The 13,365-nt window shown below is 43.3% G+C and overlaps 1 protein-coding gene across 2 annotated transcripts in view; it reads right to left on the bottom strand.

Moving 5' to 3' along the window:
• The window catches only part of KCNQ5 (potassium voltage-gated channel subfamily Q member 5), a 532,270-nt gene extending 523,590 nt beyond the window's left edge, over positions 1 to 8,680 (bottom strand). Inside the window, exon 1 of one of the 2 annotated variants that reach the window (XM_019749337.3) lies at positions 7,848 to 8,680. In XM_019749337.3, the coding sequence (XP_019604896.3) occupies positions 7,848 to 8,245 (398 nt within the window). In that variant the 5' untranslated portion in view covers positions 8,246 to 8,680. The remainder of the gene's footprint in view (positions 1 to 7,847) is intronic. The other variant, XM_019749338.3, reaches the window with a different exon arrangement.
• Between the last annotated feature and the right edge of the window lie 4,685 nt (positions 8,681 to 13,365).

Consider the following 13,365-nt stretch of genomic DNA (forward strand, 5'->3'; position numbering starts at 1 on the left):
AGATCCAAATCTAATCATATTCCCCAGTGGAATTTCCTTGAAGTAAAGGTCTACATCATTCCCTCTTTTGAATCACCAGCATTTAGCACACTGACTGCTACACATTTGGCTGTTAATTAAATATTAAACTGGACTGTCTGTTTTTAAAAAGAGAAATTATAACATGATCATTACAAAAAGTCATCCTGCCACTGAATGAAGAAGAAAGAGAGATTCTAGAATTACCTCACAGGTACTATAAATGAAAATAATGAACACTATGACTAAATTTATAAAAAGTGTATCTCTTTGTATATACTTAAATTTAAGTATCTTTCAAATTATGATACAATTTCCTTATTATCAACAGGAACTTTAAGATTCTTTTTATTTTTAAGTTGTTTTTTATTCTAATGTCTGATTTACTTTTAGATGAGCAAAAATAAGGTATTTGTAAATATTTGCACTAACAAGCTGTCTGCTAAAGGATACAGTGTATGTATGTATATATTGTATGTGCATTTGTGTGTATATGTATAATACATATCTATACACACATATTTAAGTTCAGAAATAGATGACTTCAATACATTTAGTCTTCAATAGATGACTTCAATACATTGAGTTCATTCTTTAAACAAACTGAAAGGATTAAAAGATCACCCGAAACTCTAAGACCCCTCAAAGAATTTTAATAATTATGAAAAAATGCAGTGGTGTGGCCAATCAATCTCTCAAGCTGCAACAAAATAAAACTTCAGATAGAAGGCTTGTAAATTGTTGAAGAAAAATCAAATGGAAACATCTACAAATCATAAATATAACAATGAGCTATGGCTGTTCAAAAATTGTATTTTAAATAGTTTCACACCACTGGGCTAGGATGAAATATGTTCTGCTGGCATTTTCATCTGCCAAAATAGCCATTCGCAATTAAAAATTAAAACTGGCACCACTTTTTTGCAAGCAATAATCAAAAGGCTGCTTGCTTGCTATCATCCTTGTTTATAGTGTTTCTTATATCAAGACTTCATTCCATTTTGAAATATTCTTACGTTTCACTTCTTTTAGACCATAATATTCCCAAATACTAATATTTTTACACTTTCAACATTTTTAATTGTAATATGATCCTCAAATACTATAGCATTATTTAAATTTCTAAAAACAGATTGATTTGAAGGGTATATGGAGCACTTTAAGTCACTCATCGGGTCTGAGTCTTGACACAGAGAATGGCCCAGAAAGCAAAATTCCATCTCCCATTAGGAAACCTGTAACATGTTTTGGAGATTTGGAGTACCAGTAAGTGAATCAATCTGTATGCCTGGGGCATCTTCTGTGGCAGACACTGTTCTGCGTGCTGGTGATATAGCAGAGAAGAAGATGGAGAGAGCTCTTGCCTTGAAGGAATTGGGTGGAGGTAGTCAATAAAGAGATTCTTCCTCCAAGCAGAGGGGTGATGTGTTCCAGTTAACTTTTTAGAAAGATCACTTTGGCAACATGTGGCACATAGACCTCACCAGGAATTAAGAGCAAATTTGAAGTGGTCAATTAGGAGATGGCCCTGAAACTCAGAGATAAGGCAGGGAAATGATTAAAAAAAAAAAAAAAAAAAAAAAAAAAAAAAAAAAAAAAAAAAAATCAGTTCACTTCTTATTATAAATACTTCTCTTTATGATAGCATTTTAGCTAATCCACAGTATCCTCCATCATCTTGGCTGGATCACAAGACACTATTGTGCCCATTTCACAGATAAAGATTTAGAGACCCAAAAGGGTGAAATGACTTATTCCAAGTCACAAAGCTAATGAGTGGGAAAGTTGAGAGCAAAGAAATCGGTCTACTTCCAGCCTTATATCATTCTTCTCTTAAATGAATCATCAGTATATTCCAAGAAAACCAAAAAGATTTGGTATTTCCTTCAGCTTTGGTTCACTGTGAAACTCCTCTCTGGAAGAATTCCAAGGAAATTATTTACTTACTAATTAGATAAACATTTACTGAGGATCTACTAGATACAAGGCACCTTGCTGCCGTGTTTCCTGGAAAATAAGACCTAGCTGGACAATCAGCTCTAATGTGTCTTTTGCAGCAAAAATTAATATAAGATCTGGTCTTATTTTACTATAAGACCGGGTCTATAACATAACATAACATAACATAACATAACATAACATAACATAACATAACATAACATAACATAACATAACATAACATAACATAACATAACATAACATAGCACCGGGTCTTATATTAACTTTTGCTCCAAAAGGTGCATTAGAGCTGATTGTCCGTCTAGGTCTTATTTTGGGGGAAACACGGTAGGTGCTTGGGATTCAGAGATAAGTAGAATTTGTGTGTGGGGAGCTCACCTTCTGGTGGTGAGTACACAATGATAACCCAGTTGAACAAGGACCATTATAATGGTATTCCTAGAGTGCCATGGAACCTGAGACAAGGGGTTCTGGCATGGGGAGATACGCCCAAGAAGAAGTGATCCTTGAATTGTGTTTTGAAGAAACAGTAGGAGCTGGACAGCCAACGTGGAAGAAGTGGGAAGAGTCCAAGAGAACAGCATGAGCAAAGGCATGGCATGAGACACAGGATGTAAGGCTGGGGCTCAGGGTATAAATTATCCATGAGGCAAGAAAGATGGGCAGAGGCCTAGTTATGAGAGGTCTTGTGAGCTGTTCCAAGGAATTTGGAGTTTAACTTACTCTACTGTCTCCACTTTCTGAACTCTTAACATCCTCAATACACTTACACCACATTTGTGACCCTCAACATTCCACTGCAGTTGCTGCAGCAAAGGCGCTCAGTGACCTCCTTCATGACCAATCCAATGAAATCTTACACACTTTTTCTAGTCCCTTCTGCAGCACTGGAAACTGAAGACTACAAACTTCTTTCTTTGCTTTTATAAAAATAAGGTCTCCTGGCTTTTTCCTTGGCCTTTTGGTTGCTCTGTCAGGCTTTTTTGTGGACACCTACTCTTCCATTCACTTTTTGATGTTGGTATTCCCCAGACTCTATCCTCTACCATGTCCTCATCTTCCTCTGCATCTCTGGGCTATCTCACATTCTATTCATTGCTTTAACTACCACAACATTGCTAGAGGCTTCCACATATAAATATCTAATCTAGATATTTAGATTAAGTTCTAGATTTATAAAAGCATTTATTCATTCAAAAATATTTTATTGAGTGCTCTCTACGTGCCAGAAATGGTTCTGGTTGAAAGAGACCAAGTGTACTTGGTCCACTATTGAGTTTTTACCACTTACAATCTCCACCTAAATGTCTTACAAATCTGAAACTCAAAAAGTCTAAATCTGAACTCATCACATTGTCCTGCAAGTGAGCTCCTCATCCTTTGTTCCATATAATAGTAGTTTGGGGTACTTCCATTTCCCATATCATCCAAGTCAGAATCATCCTTCTCACACCACACATCAGACTGGTGAAAACAATCTGCCAGTTCTATCTATGTAACATTTCTCTAAGTAAACTCCTCCTTCTCGTCTCCACAGTTACTGCCTAAGTTCCTTAGGTAATCATCTCTCACCTTTCTAGAACAGTTCATGACACATAGTAGGTAGTCAACAGACATTCGTAGAATGAATTTATGGATAAAAGAATATAAGAATGAATGGAAAACTTAGACAAGTGCTATTATCTTTTTATAGGCCGTACTGACTCCACTTTGCACTCTCCAACTTATTTACTGAGCCAATCCAAGATCTTTCCAAAATTATATCATTCCTTTAACTATCACTATTCAATGACCACTACTGCCAACCAGATAAAGAGCAGATTTCATGGCTAGCATCTGAGACCATCCAAGTTCAGATATGTGTGCCTTTTGTGCTACCTTCTTTTCTTGTGTCTACCCGCATCCTGCAAATACTTAACAGTACCTAGAATTACTGTATTGATTCACAATTCCATATTTTTTTCCCAAGCTCTTTTCTCTACCAGGCTTACTCATTTCCTCTTGCTTTTCCCATCTCAAAATTAACTACTCATTTGTGAAAACTCAGCTCAAACCTCAGTTCCTCTTTGAATCCGGTGCTGACTTTTCTGCCTTCATCTCTACTTCCCTCTCTTTTTCACATGCAGCTTTGTACTTGTCTCTATAACAGCACCAATAACATTGGTTTATACTTGTTCACAAGCTTGTAGTCATTCCATTGTGGAATCCCTTCCCTCATTACAAATGGAGGCTTTTGCCTTATTAATTGGGGATTAGCACATGATGGACACTCAAATGTTTGCAGGTGGATCAATGAATGAATGAATGAATGAATGAATGGTGAAGTCTCATGGAAAGACTTAATCAAGGGGATGATATGATAATATTTGCATTTTAGGGAGATCACGATGGTGTCAAAGCAGAGAGCCAGAAAGCTGAGAACAGAAGCTAAATGATTAAGTAGGAGAATGCTACACATAATCCAACAGAGAGACATTGAGAAACAGAGATTGTGGCTGTCGCAAAGGAGAAAACAGACTAGGTTTGAAAAAAAACATTTATCAGTGAATAGACAGGATTTAACGATCATTTGAATGGCCAGCGGGAGCAAGTATGAGAAAAACGAAGGCATCAAGGATGACTTCCAGGTACCTAGCTTGGTGACTGGACTAGTTCTTCCAGTTTAAAATATCTAGAAATTCTGATCCATGGCGTTATACCAGACAAAGATACACTGGACAAAGTGATGAGTTAGATGTATCGGCCACGATGTTTCCCATGCTATTTCTCAGAAGCACATTTGCTGCATCAATGCAAATTTATATATGGAGCCCCATCACGTGTTCCCCTACTTCTACCATTATTCTTCTACACTTTTCCGAAAAAGAGGAGGAATTAAAAACAGACAAACAACATTCAAAGAAATATGTCCTCATATTTGAATAGCTTGTCTACTGAACTGAAGAACAGCTGAAGTCAGGAAACAGGAAACATAGCTGTCTAGTAAATACTAAAGAACAGGAAGGGAATGAACTCTCCTAATCACCACTAATTTAAAAAGATGGGAAGAAAGTATTTGAAGTAGGTCACCTCTTGTTCTTGTCAACCATCTCATCAGTAGGCTAGGATAAATACACTTGACACCACATTTTATACCATTAAAATATCATTATAATAGTGATTTTTGCATCTATAACAAATACTTTTCGTTATGTGAAACTAACTTTAAACATGCTTTTCTTGCTTCTGGTAGTGAAAACATGGGTCTACCAAGTAAATCCATCCCCGAAGTACCTCATTAATCACGGTGCACTTGTTCTTGGCAAGAAGCTTAATGTGCTACAAAAACTGTTATTAAAGTATGATTTGGGGATTCCCAGGCTGTCAGGGTATTAGTTAGTTATACCCCTCTAGAAATTGTTTTCTTCTAATTTCCTTTATCACTAATAGTCTTGTTAGACTCACAGCTTAAAGTAACTTGCCTTTATTAATTTGGTGTGTAAATTCCAGCTATTCTAAAGCTTGTTTAAAATCATAAACAGCAACTGCCAAAGTGGCCTGTCCCCTAGGGTTCGGCTGTAGTTGCACAATCTTCCCAGAAAATGATACTATTTATTCCCTCTTTGTTCTAATGTGGACCTAGCACCCCTATCTAATTACTCAAACATTACAATTTCAGACTCTAAAAATGTATAACACAAAACTTCACATTAGCACATTGTATTGACAAATACATAATTTATTTCATATCTACCACTAAAGAAATTATAGACTGATTATTAAGCCTGGTGAATAGAGAATTATTCAAACTTGAACCTCTTAAAGAAATCATGTCAAAATTCAGAAAGTTCTGTAAGGCTATAAAAACCTGTTAAACACAAATATATTGATAAAAATGTTGCATTACAATCCCTCATTCAGGTTCAAGGGCAACACATAAGACATATAAAGTAAGAGCATCAACCAACTTTGTTTTTAATCTTCTCTGAATAGGCAACGCATAATTTACCCAAAATGAAAGGCCATAAATAGCATCATATTGTACATTCAAAGTTATAAGTATTTTAATCATACTCTTGTAAAAAATATGTCATTATCCATACAGTATATATTTTGCTGCCAAATTGAGCACAGATCATTATCGCCAAATGTTTTAGTACATCTTGATAGGTCAAAATAATTTATCAGGCTCATTAGGTAGTAGGATTAATTATGTATCAACTCAGAGTGGATTAACATGAAAAGCATCAGTAATGTTTCTCTAAGTCTATCATTTGTTACAGTAACCACATCTAAATCAATGTGAATCTTACATAAGTGAATAATAAAAGTTATACCTTTTGATGTAATAATAATGCAACACAACGTTTTCCTTGTGTCCATTGTAAGATGGAAAGTTGGCTGGAATATTCCAGCTAATGTTACATGTTCACATCAATCTGGGACTGTAAAATTTTCCAGACACCAGAGCCCCACAGATTTTAGACTCCACCAATTTCCTGACTCCTACGTGGTCAAATTCCAGGTTCACCTATTTACAAAACCAGCCCCTTCTTCCATGTTATTTCAAAAAATGTTTCTGGTGTTGCCAATCTTCTATCCCAGGTGCATGGCATGCCTCATTTCTGAAAGAAATCTAGTTCATGTGGTCAAAACCGATTTACTAGGAAATAAGAAAAGTATCAGTGACTAACTTTCTCTACCGGTCTCCTAAGGCTGGTGTCTTTATATTTCATTTTAACATTAAAAAAGCAGAAAAAATAACTAAAAAGAGAAAAAGAGAAGAAGAAAAAAGAAAGACTTAAAGAGGGTGCAATGGCATAAAAATTGCCTTAAAATGTCCAGATAAACCTAACTCTACCAGGAGACTGAATGAATGGACATTGTGGGAAAAACAGTAGTAAACTTTAAATCCACTGAAAGGTTTTAAATGCCTAAGGGGAAAATAAACATTTGCTTCCAATCATTTTCTCATTAAGCATTCCGTGCTAGATGGGGAAGGCTGACTTAACACACACACACTTTGACTCAGCGCCACAAATGCCTACTTAACCCTCTGCCTTGATCCCTGTCCTGGGCGGCCCGTTTGCGCTTCTGCTATGGCACTTATGCCCGGGCTCCTGCGACCCAGACTCCCCATTGGCCTCTGCCACAACGCGGGAGCATCACTTTGCTCGGCCCTGCTCGCCTCTTCTAGACCCTGGGCACTTCTGTGGCAGGAAGGGCTACATGCAGTGACAGATTTTCCGTTGGTGGTGGCTGGGTTGGTGGTGAGGCGTGTTTCCGGGCGCACTTAAAATCGAGCTACTCTCCTCACCAAGCAGCAGCTTCCCCAGCTCTGCCCCCATGACTGAGGACCCAACCCTCTGTTTCTCCACTCTCCACCCTGACCTACCCTGCCATCACCTCCGAACCTCTCCAGTAAACTCGCACGAGCCTCACACGGGCGCACGTCCTCCCTTTGCCATTTCCCAGCTCCCCCGCGCCGGGCTGGGTTGAAGTTTACGTATCTCGGGACCTAATCGCTCCCAATTATCCGCGCAGTTTCGGTCCCCTGTCTGCCTGGCTCCCGCCTTTGGTGCCTACAGCTACCGGACAGCTCATTAAGTGTGCTCGGGGAGAAGGTTCAGCCTGTAGAGGTGGGAAATGTGGGGTTGAAGGAGGTGGAAGGTTCTATGAGGAGGACCATAAACACGTGCAAAGAAATAAAAGCCACCACGTGTGCGCGCGAGTGTGTGTGTGTGTGTGTGCGTGTGTGTGTGTGTGTGCACGCGTGCGCACCGAGCCAGGGCGTGGGCACGGAGCGCGTCCCAGGGGGCCAGGCACACTGGCCCCCCGAAGCGGGCGTGGCTGGGGGCGCGCGAGGGGCGCGCGGGGGCGCGGGTACTCACACGAACGCGTGGTAGATGAACGCCCAGCCTCGGGGTCTTTCCAACACGTTGTACAGGTAGTTCTGCACCCTCCGGTACTTGACGTTGCGCCGGCAGCTCTGGCTACTGGTGTACGAGAGCGGTTTCCCCAGCAGGCTCATCCGGGCCCCCTGCTTGCCCCGGCGGCTCTCCCTCAGGCCGCCGCTGCCGCCGCCGCCGCCAAGCGCGGCCGCGCGGGTGCCTAACAGCAGCAGGCCGTCGCCCCTGGCGGCCGCCGAGTTCAGCAGCACCCTGCCCCGGCCCGACTCCACATCCTTCATGCCGCTGCCCAGGCGCCCCCCGCCCGCCGCCGCCGCCGCGCCGCTCTTCACCCAGAGCCCAGCGGCGCCGCCCTCCTCTCCCGCGTGGTGGCGGGGCATGGCATCACCACGGGCACTGCGAGGGGGGCCCCAGTGCCTGCGGCGGGGGCAGCGGCCTCATGCGCGCTGGCGGGTTTCAAGGAGGAAGCCGCGGCGGACCAGGCGCCCGCTGGCCCGCGACCTCTGAGTCGGGGGTGGGAAAGCAAGCAGCTTAGCAAACCATCGGGGCTTCGCGGCTGGGGCGGAAGGGGGTGTGCGGAGGAGGCAGAGGAGTCCCGATTTCTAGCAGCCGTTAGCTTTGAATTCGAAAGCAGGACCTGTTTGAGGCGTCACTTTGAGAAGGTTTTTCTTGCTTCCTCTGATTCCCGCGGCTACCACTCCCTCCATCCGAATTGCCCCCGGGGCTGAAATGGGGAGTGCTGGGCGCTCCGAGGCGCGCTCCCACGCGCGCACACCCAGCCCCAGGCTCCCCCTTTCTTCTCTTCCCCCACTCTCCACGCTCAGTTGCGTCTGCCCCCTCCCCGGGAGGAGACAGGGCTCGGAAGCCCCTCTCGAGGCGCGAGTTTGGTTTGGTTCTTTCTGGGGCTCTGGAGCTGTCCCGAAGGTTAGTCGGCCTCGTGCCCTCAGTAAAAACTGGAGATGCAGGTCGCTGCTCTCTCCCGCCGCTAGGCTGCCGCGCCAGGTCCTGCCATCCTTCTGCAAAGGGTGTGTGAGCGGGAACGGCCCTGCCCTGCCCTTCAGGTACCAATCAGTCCCCGAGCCGGCGCGCGGGGCGACGCTTGGGATAGTGGCTCTCGGTCCCCGCACAGCTGTGGAGTCTTTGGCAGTTCAGTGTGCAGATCCACAGACCACCACTGCCGAGACCGCGAGGCGGGGACCCGGCATTTCCCCGCGGCTTACTCCAGCTTGCGGGCTGTGACTTTCCATCCCAGCATCAGACGGCAAGTCTTCGAGTACCTGGCCATCCTTCCCAGTCCGGGGGGTGGAGTATGGGGAGGGCGTAAAAACTCCAAAGTGGCTCCTTCGCGGTTAACGAGTTGCCTGGGGGCTCTGCCTGACAGCGGCTCCAAGCATGGGAAAACGAACCCTGTTGCCTCCGTCAAGAAATTTCCGTTTAAGTCCGAGAGAGTCATAAAACTGCGAAGTCTGGGCAGTGACGGTGGCCCCAGTGCCTGGGAGAAAAATCCTGGAGGGTGGAAAGCCCAGGACAATGGCTTCTCAGAGTCGCCACCCTACCCCTGTATTCTATAACTTACACGGTGAGAGACGTGTCGCCAGTTAAGACTGGCTGGGTCCCCCATCACCTCTGACACTCTGGAGGCCCAAGGCCCCCGCCCTTGGTGGGGAGGGAGGCCACAGTGCCACAGGCTGCGGCCTCTGGCCTTCAGCAACCCTGTATTATAAAGCATAAGAGTTAAACATCACAGTCAGCGTGGGGAAACTGAAAGGAAGCCAGGCTTGGGAACTTCTTCCAACAGAGCAGACTTCTCCCCCACCACCTCCCCCCTGAACTCCCTCCCCCCCAAAAGTATGAAAGAAAATGATCACTAAGTTAAACTGAAGGAAGAACTAAACTCCCACTACAAAACCATAGCGCATCGTTGTAAGGTAGTGAGTCCGTGTGCCTTATTCCTTCCCGAAGGCTAAAACCGAGGCAATGCTAAAGCAAAAGGCTTATTTCAGATGTCTCCGCCCCTCGGAGATACATACTCTCCCAACTCCCTCCTGTACACACACCCACGCCCGCGACAGCTCCTTTCTGCCTCTGGCAGTAGTTCCATTTAAATGCTTCACTTTTACTTTTTTTTAATTTTATTATTATTTTCGTGAAGCCCTCTTGCCGGCTCCTGGCCACTGGCAGGACCCTGCTTGCCCTCCCTCCTTTTCCCCAAGCTTCTCGGCGGGCACTACCTCAGAGCCGCTCGGTGCAGCTGGTAGCGGTGCCACGTGATTGACTGTGCACCAAGCACCAATACCCAGCGTCGCTCTCGTTTTCCTCTAATACACTTCACACCCACGCGCTGTGGAGGTGCAAGAGAGATTGTTCCGTGCCCTGCTATTCGAGGCAGATGCAGAGAGCGCCCTGGAGTAAGCTCTCCAATCCTCCGGCTGCGCGAGGGCCGGGTCTGAGGGCTGGGGGGGCGGGGGGGGGGTGCTGTTGCTATATTTAGACTCCCCGCGGAGTTTCTGTACAGGGACTTTCAGGGAGAAAGATCTAGAGACTTAAAATGACTCGCGTGCACGCTTAAAACTTGAAATTCTTGGCTTTTCTGCAGGCAGGAAAATGAAAACCATTTCCTCTTAACCAAGAAGTTTTCCTTTTCGGAAACTTTGACCACCACGGCACGGCAGGTCGGGTCACTTCCATCTCACTGGTGCTTCTGGGCCCAGCATGCAGGCAGGAAGTCTCTGGAAGGCGGGACAAGGACACGTTTCCCCGGAAGACAGCCAGCTGCTTAATTACCCAGTGCTGCTTTCCTGGGGACGCCGCAATAATATTAGTGAAACCGTGATGTTGATTAAGCAAATGCCAGTGAACTGTAAAAATCCAGATCCAGGGATCAGTAGCGGTTTAAAGCTGGGACGGACCTTTGGGATGATCACTTCTAGTGTAACCTCCAGTTAGAGAGCCCAGAGGAGACCAGCCCGAGCATTCACACACAGGTAGGTAGTATGAGGATTAGTAGAAACCCCGTAACCTCACCTCCCAGTACAGTATGCCTTCCACCCAGCTGTCCCCATTTCCAATAGAGTATGTATTTAAAAAGCACATGGCTTTATTTCAATGTCTCTGCCTACTACCGTTGGGAAAGAGGTGTTCAGCTGCAAGCTCTAACCATTCTTCCCTTGAGTGCTGGGGAAGGAAGGCCAAGTGAGGCTGCACAGACTCCCTTACCAGGCGATCTGTACCTCACTTCCTTTAGTACCTGCTAACTTCCCTCAAAAGGCAGGAATTAACTGTGGGGGAAATAAAGTGTTGTGATTAAGCTGTTTTTGTTGTTGTGCCTTTGAATACAGATGTTGCTAGGTAACTGCCTTTCATTCCTTTTGCTGAAATGTTAAAACCCAAATATCAAAAGAGAGGGTGGGCATATTGGGCAAAGAGTAAAACAATGTAGTGTATATTCAGTGCATAATCATTCTATTAGAGCGTTATAAAGAGGAATTAAAGGTAAAAGACAACCACCTTTGTCAAAGGCAAATGTTTATTGGTAGTCTAGAGCTTGTGAATTGATTGTCTTCCCCATCCTTTGGAGATGGTCTGCTTTCAGCCATTCATTCTCTACGCATTGTAGGACGCCAGCTTGAAATTTATAACCTTGGAGACTTCTATTCTCTGAAGTCTACATGGAGATGGTTTCAACTGAAAATATTTACTAGAAATATTTTATTTCAGTGTGTTTTCTATCCCATTGTATTTTTCTTCTGAAGGGTACTCTAACATATTAATATTGAAAATTCTATACAAGAGCTAGAGATGCCCAGGAAAGACGTTTAAGGCGGAATAATTAGATCTGAGCTGGTTTCACAAAATGTCCATGACCCCATTGTTCTCCTTTCCATCCTCTCTCCACTTCCCCACCTTCCCATTTGTCCCAGCCCTACCACCTCAAAATATCCCCCAAGTCACGTTCATGGTTTTGATCAACCATGAGTAATGTAATGTAAGCACCACTTTTTAGTGATGTGGATGCACTTTGATCCACTGTGAAATTCCTGGGCCAATCAGAGTGGTGATGATAAATCCTCCCACCTTAGAGCCAAAAGGCAATTTTACTGATGAAGGAATGGAAATCCGTTTTTGGCTGCTGTTCCCTGTCTTGCTTGAGGCTCAGCTATTTGCTTTGTAGGCCTAGAGGTAGAGGTGAAGTCGCCTAGCTCCTGAATAGAATGCCTTTTTCCTCAGCTTTTATTTCCCTCCTCTCAGGTTATAACCAAACCAATAAGCATAGCAACCGTAACCGTATTTGTTAGTTATCTTATTATAACCACTGGTTCAGTAAACATATTCACCTCCTCTTATTATTTTACATGTATCAGCATTGTGTACCACTGTACACACTGTACCATTTTTTAATCATTCAAGAGTTCTTATCTGATATGATGCTAAGCTTCTCGAGATGTTTCTCCAACCAGCAGAAATTAATCAGGGAACCCAGGGCAGCATTTGAGCCTGGTCAGACTGCAGGAAGCTCCTAACACAGCAGGGATCCCAGCCCTGCCCCACATAGTGGATGAGGCACCACCCTTCAGAATAGCCTTGGCCCCAGGGATGCAGGAAGAATATGTATGTCTGAGTGTATGTACTTGTGACGAGGGGTGGGTATGGGAGCAGAAAGAGCAGGAAAGGGCTCAAAAGCTTTCACCATTTTCATTCCAGCAACTATCAAAATTTATTTTCCTAAAAATATTAAAATAAGGTGCTGCTCACCATTGGCAAAGCAAAATATAGCAAATACTTAGCATACATTACCGTGTTCTAGGCACTTTGATTTACAAAAATTATTTCACTTGATTCTGACAATAGCTCCATGAGTAGGCACTACATTCATATCCAATTTATAAGGGAAGAAACTGAAGTGTGGACAAGTTAATAATTTTTCAAAACTAATAAGTATTTGAGCCAGGACTCAAACTTATGGGTATTTAATGCAAAAACAAAACAGAACAAAATCCACAAAAACAAACAAACAAACCAAAATTTTAAACTACTGAATTATATGAACTTTTGAAATAAAAAGCTTACCTCTTATTGCGTATTAGTAATATTGACAATTTCTCTCTCCAAAAGAGTAGTATTGGAAAGTTCCTGTTTGTTGTTTTAAAGTAAGATTTGGAGTTTTATTCTAAACACAGAAATAGTCTCAATATTCCTCTTTACTTTTCCTGCACAACTAAGGGCTTCCCTGTGTAGATATTATACTTTTCTGTATTGAAAATTTTAAAATAGTCTCAAATCTTGTAGTATCAATTTCTTCAAATTATATTTACATTTTGATCTTTTTCCCAACACCACCTTCAGTTTTATTCATAAAACCCTGTTTATGGTGTTTGGCTATACCTGATTTCATTTTTTCCAACACGTGAGTATAGCAGCACTACTCTGTTTCAAACAACTACTTAAACACTTCTTTTTGGAAGTAGTTTGAATATTTGATCTTTTTAAGATCCATATATTT

The sequence above is a fragment of the Rhinolophus sinicus genome, chromosome 2 (assembly GCF_057876585.1).
Source record: "Rhinolophus sinicus isolate RSI-liver-muscle chromosome 2, RSI-T2T, whole genome shotgun sequence".
In the NCBI taxonomy this organism is placed as follows: Eukaryota; Metazoa; Chordata; class Mammalia; order Chiroptera; family Rhinolophidae; genus Rhinolophus; species Rhinolophus sinicus.